The sequence below is a fragment of the Beta vulgaris genome, chromosome 7 (genome assembly GCF_026745355.1).
Source record: "Beta vulgaris subsp. vulgaris cultivar EL10 chromosome 7, EL10.2, whole genome shotgun sequence".
NCBI lineage: Eukaryota > Viridiplantae > Streptophyta > Magnoliopsida > Caryophyllales > Amaranthaceae > Beta > Beta vulgaris.
The window spans coordinates 6,037,035-6,052,462 of record NC_079208.1 but is presented as its reverse complement, the minus strand read 5'-3'; the positions used below and the strand labels follow the sequence as shown (position 1 = coordinate 6,052,462).

At 33.0% G+C, this 15,428-nt stretch overlaps 1 protein-coding gene and 2 non-coding genes across 3 annotated transcripts; 1 reads left to right on the top strand and 2 right to left on the bottom strand.

The window, feature by feature from the left end:
* The first annotated feature begins 1,625 nt into the window (after positions 1-1,625).
* On the top strand, positions 1,626-6,234 carry LOC104898495 (enolase). Its single transcript, XM_010685584.4, has 15 exons — positions 1,626-1,790; positions 2,456-2,519; positions 2,640-2,704; positions 2,793-2,840; positions 3,009-3,095; positions 3,286-3,366; positions 3,452-3,634; positions 4,242-4,316; positions 4,405-4,545; positions 4,946-5,140; positions 5,249-5,299; positions 5,399-5,487; positions 5,570-5,621; positions 5,706-5,762; positions 5,910-6,234. The coding sequence occupies exons 1-15, from the start codon at positions 1,725-1,727 to the stop codon at positions 5,988-5,990; spliced, it is 1,335 nt and encodes a 444-aa protein (XP_010683886.2). The 5' UTR covers positions 1,626-1,724; the 3' UTR covers positions 5,991-6,234.
* Positions 6,235-9,153: 2,919 nt separating this feature from the next.
* TRNAL-UAA (transfer RNA leucine (anticodon UAA)) lies at positions 9,154-9,236 on the bottom strand. The gene has a single exon. It is a non-coding gene; the product is annotated as a tRNA-Leu (tRNA).
* An 83-nt stretch (positions 9,237-9,319) lies between these two features.
* Positions 9,320-9,402, bottom strand: TRNAL-UAA (transfer RNA leucine (anticodon UAA)). Its single transcript has one exon. It is a non-coding gene; the product is annotated as a tRNA-Leu (tRNA).
* Positions 9,403-15,428: the final 6,026 nt, after the last annotated feature.

The following is a 15,428-nucleotide window of genomic DNA, read 5'->3' as shown; positions in this document are numbered from 1 at the left end:
TTTATGCCGAAGAGAACAGGCCCTTAGTTCAGTTCAGCTCCAATTATCATTTATATTAGTTGTTATAATTTAATTATTTTCAGTTTAGTTCAATTACAATCAGTTCAATTCAATTGTTTATACTGGAAAAAAGACCTATCTTTCGTTGAATTCAACTCACTTCGGGCCTATTCTCTTCGGCATAAAACAACTGAACTGAACTGAACTGAACTGATTGGAGCTGAGCTGAACTGAACTAAATTGAATTGAATTGAATTGAATTAAATTGAATGTAATAAATATATAAATAATATTTAAACAATAATTATATGTATATTAAATAATAATTATAATGATAAGTAATAATAATGAATAATAATAATAATAATAATAGTATTTTGGATATTTTAAATGATAGTTATAAATAAATAATATTAATAATCATAAATTATTAATAATAATAATTAATGATAATAATGATAATTAATAATAATTATTTTAGGTAGTGTTTGGAAACTTGTATTTCATTTCAAATAATGGATTTGAAATCTGGAATTTAAAGTTTGTATTTCAATTCCTAATCATTGTTTTGTAGAGGGGGTTTGATAGAGGAGAGAGAAATAGAGGTTTAATAGTGGAGAGAGAAAAAGTGTGGGTTAACTAAAGGAGAGAGAAATAGATATTAGAAAGAGAATGAGTGAAGTTGGGATATAGATACTCATGAAATTGGGATATATATGAGGAGAGAATTTCAAATGACAAGGTAATAGCTTGAATTTGGACAAATTCCATAATTTCAAATTCCATGCCATCCAAACAATAGATTTCATCCAAATCCGGGATTTGAAATGAAATCTTGCTATCCAAACATAGCATTATATTATTTGTATTAATATATTAATACTTGATGATGATATATAATAACAATAATATCTAAGAAGTAAATCAATATTATTATTTTAATAATTAGATTTAATAATATAATAATATTTAGTAATAAAAATAATGATTAGGTTGGACCGCAAAAATTACACCATAAACCGTATTGACGCGGTTTGATAGGTTTATGGGCTAAAAAACATAGGTTTATTTGTGCTTTGACCTAAACCATGTTCCTCCTAATAATAATAGTAATAATAATGAGTAAAGCTTATAGAAACAACAACAACAATAATAATACTTAATAGAAATGATATAGAAATAAATAATAATAATAATAATAATAATAATAATAATAATAATAATAATAATAATAATAATAATAATAATAATAATAATAATAATAGAGTAATTAGTAAAATAAATTATACCAGCATAATAATAATATTGAACAAAATGGTTATAAAAGAATGGAGCTGAACTGAATTGAACTGAGCTGAACTGAATTGTTTGGAGCTGAATTCAACTGAACTGATTAGAGTTGAACTGAACTGAACTAAAAATAAGTTGGGGAGAACAGGCCATTCATTTCAGTTCGATTCAGCCCAACAGAACCTGGCCTGAATTTTCAATTTCTTGATGAAGAATTAACCAATCCCACTCTCAAAACGAACGGACTCGATGAATCAACAACCTCAATAGTTCTTCCACTCAAATTCTCACACTATATTAAAAGGGTTAAAGGTGTCCTCTTAGCAACACATTAGCCATCTTTCTCTCTCACTCTCTCTCTCTCTCTCTCTCTCTCTCTCTCTCAACCGTTCTTCCTCTTCTCCTACTCACTCTTCTCTTCTCACAGATCGAAAATGGTTGCCATTAAAGGCATCAAAGCTAGACAGATCTACGACAGTCGTGGTAATCCTACCGTTGAGGTACCTTTTCTCTCTCCTCCTTTTTTTTCATACTCTAATTTTCTTTTCTCGTTTTCATCGATAATCGATCTACTAATCTGATTTATGTTCATATCATACTGATGTTATTCTGATTAATTTTCATGATTTCTGTGATTTTTTTCGATTTTGAATTGCATTTAATCATTAATTGATCGATATTATATTCATGATTTGTTAGTTTCTGTGAGTCCGTTGTTGCATGGATTTGTTAATCTGATTGAAGTTCATATTTTACCGATGTTATTCTGATTATTTTTCATATTTATAACTTGTTTTTTTTTCATTTTTAAACTGCATTTATTCGTTAAATGATTGATATTAAATTTGCGATGGTGTTCTATGAATCTGTTATCATGCTTTTGCATGGATTTGTCTAAAATTATCGTTGATTTCAAGATATTTAATATAGTTTATTCGTATTATATGAAATTGTTGTTAGATGATTGGATTGTTTTCAAGCAAAAGAAATTTTAAGGTTTTTTTTGATGTAATGAGTAATGACGGATGACTTAATTGTCAAGATTTGAACTTTTCAAATGTATTCATGTGAAAAATTGACTGAGATTAGATTGAGGTTTTGACCTAATGTTTTTTTTAAGTATGTTGTGTTCGTTAACTTTGGTTGTTTGGATGTTTTTTTAAAGGCTGATGTTCATCTAGATGATGGAACTTACGCTAGAGCAGCTGTTCCAAGTGGTGCATCCACTGGTGAGTTCCTTTGGTCCAATATTTATCTGGCCTTTTCGACTTTAATTGACCTGCACAATGCGTGATCATGTTGTTGATGATAAATTTGGTATAACATCTTATTATGTTTATAATTATCAGGAGTTTATGAGGCACTTGAACTCAGGGATGGAGGTAAAGACTACATGGGAAAGGGTGTTTCCAAGGTTTGCTTCTGTTTTGGCAGCCGTGATGATAGTTTTGATGCGATTCTAGGTGTATTTTTTGCTTATAGTTTTTGTTTTATGTGTGTAGGCTGTCCAAAATGTAAATGAGATTATTGGCCCTGCACTGGTTGGCAAGGTATGAATAGCAATTTCGTTCACTTTTGATTATGAGATTTTAGCTCAGTCTTAACTTGAAATTGACCTTTAAGGAACGAGCTATTAGATGGTATCTTATGATGTATTCATACTTCGTCCATGCGTGTTTATTTTGATAATTAATGATGAATCTTATTGCATCATGCAGGACCCAACTGAGCAAACTGCCATTGACAACTTCATGGTTCAACAACTTGATGGAACTGTTAACGAGTGGGGTTGGTGCAAGCAAAAGGTATTTGCTTGACTTCCTTAAATTTTAGCTATGTTGTGGACAGACTGTCATAATGTAGGTTCACTTTGATGGGTAAAATTGTCAGATTAATACCTTAGCAAGTTTTATCATTCATCTTAGACCCATTGGTTTCTCTCTTGTTTTAGTGTTTTCTTCCCTTACAGCTTACATATTTTATTTATACTGGCAGTTGGGAGCAAATGCTATCTTGGCTGTTTCCCTTGCTGTGTGCAAAGCTGGAGCACAGGTCAAGAAAATTCCTCTGTACCAGGTATGGTGAATCTTGCCCTGCAGAATATTATCCTTTTCCTTTGGTTTTCCTCAGTAGTGCTAATTCCTTTTCTGTTTTGATTCAGCACATTGCAGAGATTGCCGGTAACCCGAAGATGGTCTTGCCAGTTCCAGCCTTCAATGTCATCAATGGTGGATCTCATGCAGGAAACAAGCTTGCAATGCAAGAGTTCATGATTTTGCCAACTGGAGCTTCCTCATTCAAGGAGGCAATGAAGATGGGTAGTGAAGTGTATCACAACTTGAAGGTAACTTTGAGTTTATCTCTTTCAATTTATGTGCTCAGATTCTACTCTTCATGGTGTAATTGTTTGATGCTAATGCTAACCTGGTCCCATTCACGACTATGTAACTACATAGCACTATGTTCCCTGTCCATATATGGTTTGGACAATAATTATTTTTGTGTTAATTACTCTGTTGTGCTTTTAGTCTTCATGTTCCTAGACAAAACATGTAAACTCGAATAGTTTTTATGATATCATTTATGTTGACTGTTTTTCTTTATTATATTACTTGTGATGAAATTGTTTCATAACCAAGGAAGGAACATAGGAAATTATGATACTTTTGCTCATTTTAATGGCAATTACGATATTAGCTTGATCTCATTCAATTGATTTAGATATATTTAATGAAATATGGGACTTTGTGAGGAATAAGCACTTCTTAGTTCTTACTTTAAGGGTTTTGGTGAGCTCAATGTGTGAAACACACCCAATATACATAATTGATCCTTTCACCGTCACTGCTTACAGTTTCTAGTTCTGTGCATACTTGTTATATATCTTACACAATTCTCTTCTGTTTGGTTCTGCTTTAGCATTAACTTATCTTTCTTTTCCATGAATGCAGAGTGTGATCAAGAAGAAATATGGTCAAGATGCAACCAATGTTGGTGATGAGGGTGGCTTTGCTCCTAACATCCAGGTGACTAAAAGCATGCAGCATCTTAAATGCGGGTGTTTGTGGTTATTTTGTAGTGCTTTTATATATGATTTTATCTTTGAATTTGCAGGAGAACAAGGAGGGTCTTGAGTTGCTAAAGACTGCCATTGAGAAAGCTGGGTACACTGGCAAAGTGGTCATTGGGATGGATGTTGCTGCATCTGAGTTTTACAAGGAAGACAAGAGCTACGACTTAAACTTCAAGGAAGAGGTATACTTCTGTTTCTTCATGGACTTTGTAGAATCATTCAATCTCTTGTATAGAATCACATCAATACTATCAGAAAGATGGCCAAGAAATGTTTTCACTCAATACTTCATTACTCAACATCTTTAATTCAAATTCTTTAAACTCAAATACACCTCAACTCAAATATACCTCAACTCTTATACTCATACCTAGCTTTTAACATTATTTTCTTTCTCTCCAAAGCTTGATCAACAAAAATACTTTATTTTAATTCCACATATATCAATTTTATTATTTTTATAAAATGGAAGAACAAATATGTCCAGCTAGGACAAATAATAAATTACTACTATAAAATTAGATTACTTGATTGCTGGTTACCCATTGAATTATTGATTTATGTGCCATGATTATTTTGCAGAACAATGACGGATCACAAAGGATCTCTGGGGATGCTCTTAAGGACCTTTACAAGTCATTCGCATCTGAGTACCCCATTGTGTCAATTGAAGATCCCTTTGACCAGGATGACTGGGAGCACTATGCCAAAATGACCGCAGAATGTGGAGACAAAGTACAAGTTGTTGGAGATGATCTCTTGGTCACCAACCCTAAGGTTAGCATGATTGCATTCTTTTGGTGCTAATATTTTAATTTATGGACAATCTACTCTGAGTTCTCTATATTAGACCTTGTTTTACGAAACAGTATCCAATAATTGCAGAGGGTTGAAAAGGCCATTAATGAGAAGTCCTGCAATGCTCTTCTTCTCAAGGTATGCCGTTTTCCTTCTATTCTTTGCGGTGTTTATCTTTTGAGTTATGGAAACTTGTATGACTTGCAACAGTGTTAACTTTTTACATTTCTGGAACAGGTTAACCAAATCGGATCTGTGACAGAGAGTATTGAGGCTGTGAAGATGTCCAAACGTGCTGGGTGGGGTGTGATGGCCAGCCACCGCAGGTTTGTAATAAACCTTCTTCCTGATTATTTTGCTGCTTTTTTTCTGGGTGGTTGATCTTATGATTTACATTTTTGTCTGCAGTGGAGAAACTGAAGATACTTTCATTGCTGACCTTTCAGTTGGTCTTTCCACGGTATTACACTTGTGCTGCCTGTGACATTTTGGGGCCAATATGCTTTTCTTCATTCTAAATGATTTCTTTTTCGTTCATTAACAGGGTCAGATCAAGACCGGAGCTCCATGCAGGTCTGAGCGTCTTGCCAAATACAACCAGGTCAGTTGTAGCCCGTGTATTAACCAACATCCTACAGATAGCCAAAGCGGTGTCATGTGGGAGAAAACAGAAGGGAAAGGGTCTTAGCATTGTCATAGAACTTCTGAAATTTTATTGTTGCACTGACACTTTCTTTGTGGTGTACAGCTCTTACGTATTGAAGAAGAGCTCGGTGCAGCTGCTATTTATGCTGGAGCAAACTTCCGTGTACCAGTTGAGCCCTACTAAGGTGTAGAGTTGCTAGTCAAACGAGCTGCTATATTTAAGAGAGGCGTCATTTTCTGTCCATTAATAATAGACCAGATCTAGAGTGTTGCGCAGCAACTTTGTTAAAATTTTGTTCAGAACTTGAACACAATTAGTTAATACTAAATGTTGCGGAGATTTGTGGATTTTTGGTTAAAGCTTTTCTCGGTTTCAAATGGATTCTGCTCGAGGTTTTCTTGCTAAATGCTAATGTTCTTTTCATCTATGATCAAGTTTTTTGTTTGCCTCCCTTGACTCTGCTAAGGTTTTAAACGTTCTGCTGTTCAGATAACTTGTGAGTTGAATAGCAAATGTGATGTATTATAGTACTATTTTATCTGATCGAGTACTCGGTGGTAATTTGGTTTTGCGTTATGTGAGATGGTCAACTATAGTGCTTGTAATTTAGTACTCCATCCGTTCCAAAATATAGTTTCTATTTTCCTTTTTTCACGGTAATTTATGCGAGTAGAATATAAGAGGGATAATAATGATTTTTTGTTTATTTAAAATAAATGTTGTATGGGAAAAGATGATTTTAGGAGAGAGAATGGAGAATAATTGGTGAAAGAGCATTAATTGTAACATTTTAGTTGAATAAATAAAGGGAAAAACAAATTTCAAGAAGCAAATAAATGATGGGCCACGGTTTTTCTAGACAAATTACGGAAAAATGTGGAACTAAATATGGAAATGGGAATTATATTTTGGGACACCCAAAATGGAAATGGGAACTATATTTTGGGACGGAGGGAGTAATATCTTCACTATTTGTGATGTTAAAATCAGGATTCGCTTGTATTTATTGGTATCAATAGAGTTAATCTCACTTCCCAACTTCCCATATATTCCAAAATTAGACCAATGAAAAGAAAATGACAATAAGGATGAGGAGCTAGCTCATATGGTAGAGCACCCCCCTCTGATCTCTAAGGTCAGGGGTTCGATCCTTACCCTTAGCATTATGCTGGAGTATTTCCGTAGCATGTCCTTGGACTGACTTAATTTCCCAATAAAAAAAAATGACAATTCTTCTCATTTAAGTTGATTTACCCCAGAATCCATTCTTCCCATTTTAGGTAGGGATGGCAGGTGGGTATAATTTGGCGGGTTTCGCACCGCATCCGCCCCAGTTGGGGCGGGTATGGATATGACATTGGTGGGTAGTGGGTGGGTATGGATACGAAAAGTCAAATCCGCCATGGGTGGTGGGTAGATGGTGGATATGAGGTCACATCCGCCCCAAATCCACCCGCCCCGCCCAATATCCGCCCGCTGACTTAATTTCCCAATAAAAAAAAAATGACAATTCTTCTCATTTAAGTTGATTTACCCCAGAATCCATTCTTCCCATTTTAGCCTTTTAGGTTTCCGTTGCCAGAAATAGCTGAACCACAACCACAGTGTAGTTTCTGCTTATACTTATTTCTCAATATTTCATATACATATGTACATGTTATGTGTAACTTGAAAAAAATTACAAAATATTACCCATTACAATTGGTGAGCATAAACTAAACTTAATTGTAAAGAAGTATATCCAGGTCAATATGGGTTTTAAGGACTGAGAGGTACGATCTCCATAAGTTTGAGCCTTGAGGTATTTGCAAAAAGCGCCTACGTGGTAATTTTTTTAAGAAAATCAAATTTCAAATTCCTTAATGATTTTGGAGTGCTGCATGTTAAAAATTCCAAACTCATCATCATGTAAATTTAAATTTGACTCTACTTTATCGGGTCTATGATGAATGAACTCTTATTTGTTAGACCAGTGACAAAAAAAATGAATACAACATTCTAAGCTACAAGTGCTTTTTAACTACAAATCTACACGTGTGTATCAAATTGTTTACGTTTATTTCTTTGTTGTTGAAAGGTTTTACTTTGACTATAGCAAAAAATAAATGATAAAGATTTTTGTTTGGTAATTGCCCCATAAAATTAGGATCTTATATTTCTTAATAATGGAGGATGGATAATTGATTCAAGTTAATCTATTACAGTACTGCGCAGAAAGAAATGTTAAGTTTAAACTTACCTGATACATATTCAACATTTATATCCGGTTATTATTTTCTGGCAAGTTAATTGTAGTTCTTGAAAGAGAGTCGTAGGGTGAGTTTATTGGTGGTTTTGGAGAGAGTTTTTGTTAAAAATTTTGTATAGTCTTTAAGAATTTTATGCAATAAAGTAGTGTAAACTTTTATTGAGACTTTATATCTAGTTTCGAAAAACAGAAATCTCTTTTAGACTACTTTACATGAAATCTGGTGTATCATTCAAGAACTATTTTTCTTGCCTAAAAAAATTGTGCCACATCACCCGCTAAATGCCATCCACTTAGGGGTTGTTTGGTTAACATTATTTAACATAGGAAGTTAGAAATCCTAGGAATTGGAATTGTTTGGTTGACAAATTCATGGGAAGTAAAAATTCCTAGGAAGTTCCACTCCCACAAAATGGAGGAAGTTACTTACCTAGGGGAACCTAGGTAAGTGGAAATTCCCATGGAAATATTCATTTCTCTTGAATCACCAAACAACATCTAGCAATTCCTAGTAAATACAATTATATGGGAAGATAATATTCCAAGGAATTTGCACTTCCTACACTCAACCAAACGAACACTTATGTTATTTAAGAGCTTGACTGATAAAGTATAAAATTGAAATACGTTTTAATTCAAGTCTGAACAATAAAGAATTTAGTAGAAAGATGATGTGACAAAGTCTGTAAGCAAGTTGACAGGATTAGGGCCTTTCTTGTTGGCCGAGCTTGTCACATCACTAGACACGACAAAAAAGAAAAGACTGGAGCCTAAGGATTGGATTTTCATTTATTTCATTTCATCGAGCTAAAGTAAAGCAAGAGCGAAAAGCCACTCAACAAAAAATAGAGTTCCAGGAATAAACACGATCTTAACGTTATACTTTGTTAAAACTTTTGATGTTAAAACTTTTGAATATCGGAGTGTCCTAAATTTTTTATTATTTAAATATCATCCACTTTTAAATATAGGAGTATTCTAATTTAACTCTAAATAACAAAAAATTTAGTAGAAAAATAATGTGACAAAGTCTCTAAACAAGTTAGCTCCTCAATGACAAAAACCAACTTACAAAATTAAAATGTCACCAAATAAGAATGCAGGCTGTGGGGTTCGAACCCACGCGCACTTATGTGCAGAAGATCTTAAGTCTTCCCCCTTAACCACTCGGGCAAACCTGCTTAACTATTAAAAGGTCACCGATTTCCGTACCTAACTAAATAAATTTTGCAAAGTTTCAAAAACGCAAAACATTTGTAATCTATGCAGGCTGTGGGGTTCGAACCCACGCGCACTTGAGTGCAGAAGATCTTAAGTCTTCCCCCTTAACCACTCGGGCAAACCTGCCTGATTTATTACCTTACCATCAATAGATTAGAAGGAGACAGCTTACAAATGGTATAAAGATGTAAATTTTCACATGATTTATATATGCAGATCTAGGAAAAGACAGAAGATTGATATTTATTATTTACACAGGTAAGCATGATAATGGTGAGTTGGTGACTGTTAAGTATTTTGGTTCGATGTTTTTGTTGGGTTTAATTGTTGATGCTCTTGCTTTTACATCAACTGCATTGGGTTTTTTTTGTACATACTTGTGTTTACCTCGAAGGAACAATGGAGGATTGGGATTTTAGAGGCCATGGAAAAAGCTACTGCAGAGGAGTAAGGAATACATACAATCAGAAATTTCAAACAAACTAATCAATATTGTATGTTTGCTTTAAGATTTTGCCCTTTTTTAAAAATATCAGCCCACTTTTTCTTCTTTGTGAATTGTTTTGCTTTTGTAATAATGCAAAAGTGTAATAATGCCCGTCTTATGTGGACGATACGTAGAGAATTTTTTTTTTTTGGCATATTTTTGAAATTAAAACCCACTTTTGCATTATTCCAAGAAAAAATTTGGAGTTATTTATTTTTGAGTTTTACATGTTTTTTTACATCGAAAAAACGTGCATTAATGAAAACGTAAAATACAGCCAAGGACATTTTAGGGGAATCATTACATCTTGCCTAACAACACTCGCTAGAGTTTGGGATCCCTTGACGAAACTAAGACGCCGACAAATACAAACATTAAAACAAGAACAAACCGAATTAACATATTTTTTTTCTAACATGATAAGGAAGGTCCAATAAGAATGGAACATTGATTTTTCGAATGGATTCGACGGGAGGGATGTCACCTTTGTTGATTTTTTCTCTAAACTGTCTTCTTGGCCTAGGATTAGGCTGGGATGCAATTTTTCCAATTAGGCTTTGTCGTCGTGCAATTAAGCTTTGTGCCTTCTTTGCTCGTAACCTCTGCCTTTTTGTTATCTTCCTTGTGTGAAATTTCCTGACAATTGAGTTTGTCCTAAACCTTGACACCTATACTCACAATTGTGTTAGTTGAGATATCGATACTTACCTCAGAGTATTTCTTTCTAGAATTTCCTATTATTTGATTTCTTAAGCTTCCACTTTTATGTGTTAAATTTGATTAATTTGTATATTTTTGCAGAGACAAAGGAACAACTTTGGGGTCTTGTTCCCTTTCTCTATCTTTTGCAATTACTTCTAATCCTTCACTGAGAAGAAGAAGGGAATGTCACTTTCTTAATAATAATAATTTATTAAAAAATACACTAGCTATTAAGAGTAATTGTATGAACATTGTTATTTTATATAAGAGATTAATGAGTGGAAGAGATTCAGCTAAATAACCCATTGATTAATGTAGAAGGAAGAGATAATAGAAATAGAACTAGTTATTAGGCCCGGGCTATGCCTCGGGTAAGAAAAATTTCATTTATTAATATAATACTTTATGATAGTAACACTAAATACAACTTAACCTAGTGGTTAAGACTTTAGTATATGTACTTGAGGTCTTGGGATCAATTTTTTTTATTGACATGGATTATATGAACTAAAACTCCCTAGGGAGAGCGTCACGTGGCATAGCTTCTTGTTTATGCACGCCTTTTAATATATTTGTACTAGCATTTTTGGCACGCGATGCGTGCCTGCATAGATTTTAACATTTATTTTGAGCACGCGTAATCATTCACTTATGCTTAATCACAATTTTATACGCGACATAATGTGCATGGAATAAAAAATGTCATTTTTTAATTGACATGTTTCACATGTAAAACCGTAGATTTTGAACTACTGTGTTCTTTAAAATAAAATTATAGTGAACTTAATATGTTTAAAGGGTAGAGTGCTAATGTTTTATAACTATTATCACTACCTTACCATTCCTTATATGATAGAAATTGTAAATAGTAGGCAATAAGCAATATTTTATGAGTTGCATAAGTTTGATATTATGTAAAATAATATGCGGTGAAAATGTAATGTATGTTATTATTATCAATATTTGGTAACCATTTTCGAATTGAAGATTCTCATTTTATCAATGATCTTGAAGCTTTTTTTGTGTAAAGCTTTTCAATCAAATTCATTTTTTTACTTGTGTCTTAATTAGGTAATTATTTGTTTTAATATTAGCTTGTTTAATATGGAAATAGCTTCTATCTTCTTTCTTTCCTAATATTTTCTTTTTCTTAAGGGTATTTTTGTATTTTCAAATGAGGACACCATGCCTCCCCCCTTCACTTATATAATAGAGATTATTATCAATATTTGGTAACCATTTTCGAATTGAAGATTCTCATTTTATCAATGATCTTGAAGCTTTTTTTGTGTAAAGCTTTTCAATCAAATTCATTTTTTTTACTTGTGTCTTAATTAGGTAATTATTTGTTTTAATATTAGCTTGTTTAATATGGAAATAGCTTCTATCTTCTTTCTTTCCTAATATTTTCTTTTTCTTAAGGGTATTTTTGTATTTTCAAATGAGGACACCATGCCTCCCCCCTTCACTTATATAATAGAGATAGATTTAACCTTAATTACTTCGTTTCCCCTTTTCAATGTCTATAATCCAAAATGAACATTAAACTTTTCTTGTTCGCTTCCTTAATGAAAAATTAAGAAACTAAATCCTAACCTATGGTGGAAGAAATATTACAAAATGCCTTTCTAAAATTTGCAAAATAAAGGGAAAGGGTAGATAAAAAATACTAGCAGCCTGTTTTCTACTCCTTCTGTTTCATTTTAATTGTTACAGTTTGATATTTTACACTATTCACAAATTTCACTTTGACCATCATTTGTGATTTATACGCGGATGAAAATATAGTCATGTGGGTTCTTGTTGGATTCATCATAACATGTATTTTATTAATATGTCTTTTTATAATTTTTACAAATACAAAACTAAAGATATATGTCCTCAAAATTTTGCATTGACATGCGTGAAAAGTGTAAGTGTGTAGATTAAAAAAATGAAAGGGATGGAGTATTTGTTAGTAAATGGTGGTAATAAGAATGAATTTTAAGGATAATGTTACAAGGGAATCACAAGCAAGATGTTAGGGTTGGAATCCATTGAGAATACCCCCTTATGTGAGAACACATACTTATATGAGAACACTTTAAAATTTAGAACACAAACATATCTTTTTTAGAACATGAGAATATAATCAATACATACATATATATATAATAATATATATAATATATATATATATATATATATAATATAATATATATATATATATATATATATATATTTGAAATATCAAGCTTATGTTCTAAAATATTAAAAGCGTGTTCTGAATTTCTTCAAACATGTTCGAAATTATTTTAATTATGTTCTGAAATATTTCAAGTATGATCTAAATTTTTTCAAACATGTTCTGAATAATTTCAAACATGTTCCAAATTATTTTAATTATGTTTTGAAATATTTCAAGTGCAATCTAGATTTTTTCAAACATGTTCTAATATATTTTAATTATGTTCTGAAATATTTCAAGTGTGTTCTAATTTTATTTTTTCAAACATGTTCCAAACTTTTTTAATTATGCTGTGAAATATGTCAAGTGTGTTCTGAAAATTTTCAACCCTGTTATGAATTTTAGAACATGATGTACATCGTTTTAGAACATAATGTGCATCGTTTAAAACATGTTGCTCATTGTTTTAGAACATGATATACACTATTTTAGAACATGATATACATTTTGCGTACATTGATCATGTATGGTGATACTGTGACTATAATCGAAACGATAATAATGTAGAATACCGAAATTCCAATCAATACCACAAGAATTCCGTACCAAACGAAAATCAATTCATATATATTTCAATCAATACCAAAGTCGACAAACTTTGAAGAAAACTCCAATAAAATCAAACAACAAAATCGAACTAAAATTTTTAAGAAAACTCCATTAAAATCAAACATAAAAAACAAACTAAAATCTGCAAGAAAAGTTTGAATAATACCTGTTGAATTCTAGAAAGAATAGTATGCAATCCGCAAAAATTGAACTAAAACTTTGAAGAAATCTCCATGAACTACATAATACATAGGAGAGAGCAGAAAGAGAAGTGTAAAATTTTAGAAAGAGAAAGAAAGTGGAGTGAAAGTTACGAGGAAGAAGGGGATAAATGTTAACCTAAATTACAAAATTGCCATTACTCATAAGTGTTTTTCAAACGGTTAAATTAGATTGGATTGGATTCAAAGGTCCAAATTTGTTCTCACATAAAAAAGTGTTTTCACATAGAGGATGTGTTCTCACAAGAGCTCTCCCCTATATATTTAATCTTCTAAAATATGATCATCTTTATGTTTCATATCATGTGCCTATTGTCAGGTTGATGTTGTCGGTTTCATTGCAAAACATGTCCCCCCCCCCCCCCCCAATTTTTGATTTCTAACATACATTCTCAGAGCTACGTAAATTATTATGTTTTCAAAAGTTATTTTGAGATATTTTGTGAGCTTGTACTAGATATTTAGACAAGGACTTAAAGTTTTAAATGCCTTCTTGTTTACGTCAAAACCATAGGTCTATAGAACATGACACAAGTATTTTGTAGATTGAGGGATTACCATTTGTAAATCTCATGCACACTACAATGAGGGCAGAGGGCTATATGCATAGGAGTATATGTTATGCAGTATATGAGCGATTTGCCAGGGTGGAGACCAAAGTCTTTTGACCGTGCAGATGACTAGTAGATTATCACTTTCTATTTGGAGGTTGGTAATATTTTCTTAGATGATAGCCAATTACGAATACCTTGGTGTAGTGCCATAGAATCTGCGATGAATACTTGATTGCTTCCTAAATTAAAAGTTGCAACCTTACATAACTTGCCCTGGTTGTCTCGGATGATGATTCTCACGACTGCTGATTGGTGACGAACCGATACATCGAAGTTGAGTTTGTGATGATAAATGGGAGGTGGTTCCCAAGCGACCAAGATGAGTGATTTGTTTGCACCGGGGGGTTGGAAGAGGAATGATTTTGGAGAGGATTACCACTTGAGTGGCATTAATCAATCTTATTTCATAAAGTCCATTCCGTGTGAAGGAACTTAGCCTTGTGAACGATCCGATGGATACTTAGGCACTCATTTTTGAAAATAGCATCGTTCCTTTCTTTCCATATACTCCATACAAGAAAAATGTATTTGATCAGTGAGGTATGATTTCGTCTGAGACAATTAAGGACGAACATCATACCGGTCGCAATCTTGTGACAAGATAACCATTGATGAAGTTCAGGGAAATGCCAAAGTCGTCGGAGGTGAGGGCATGTACCAAAAAAATGATCGAGAGTTTCATCATGAGAGTTACTGTAACAGCCCGAATTCTCCCGACAAGCTTACAGAGGATTAAGCACAGCGAAAGAGACTTTGGTCGAGTAACCCGAACTATTACCATCACACTCACCGAACTACATCGGAGAGTATGGAACTCAATTGCTAACTCTATTCAAATTAATTAACTATTGCAACTATGCTCTGATTCTCAGACTTTATTCCCATAAATTTCTACAGAAAATCCGACAGAGTTTCCTTTGAAAATAGGACAACGCTAAAGCGAGAAATGATTTAAACCTGTTTGCAAATTCAATTTATAAAAAATATTTCCAAATCCCAAAGCTTAACAATCTCAACGCTTTCGCGGAGCAACAACCAATAGGGAATCAGGAGCACTAACTAGCGACTCTTAAATGTAGAAATAAATTATGGAAAATAAACCATTAACTATTACAAAGTCAAGCGTCCTCACTTCGATAGCAACTATAATACTGCTCCAACTTGTATTAGCTTCAACTTGGAAAAGAATAACTCACGGCTTCAACCTGAAACATTTAAGATACTGCCACCCACCAAGTGACAGGCCACAGAAATGACAAAACAACATACACACATCAGCAAAGCTGAGTACTAACCCGTAAACAAGAGTAACACATGCTTTGGTGGCTTTTACTTAAAACGACTCAACAGTC

Bases quoted from the DNA above. Each gene is read 5' to 3' on its own strand.
- LOC104898495 (XM_010685584.4), top strand. From the start codon at position 1,725: ATGGTTGCCATTAAAGGCATCAAAGCTAGACAGATCTACGACAGTCGT. The intron at 4,546-4,945 runs GTATACTTCTGT...ATTATTTTGCAG, and splicing joins ACTTAAACTTCAAGGAAGAG to AACAATGACGGATCACAAAG. The intron at 5,622-5,705 runs GTATTACACTTG...GTTCATTAACAG, and splicing joins TTTCAGTTGGTCTTTCCACG to GGTCAGATCAAGACCGGAGC.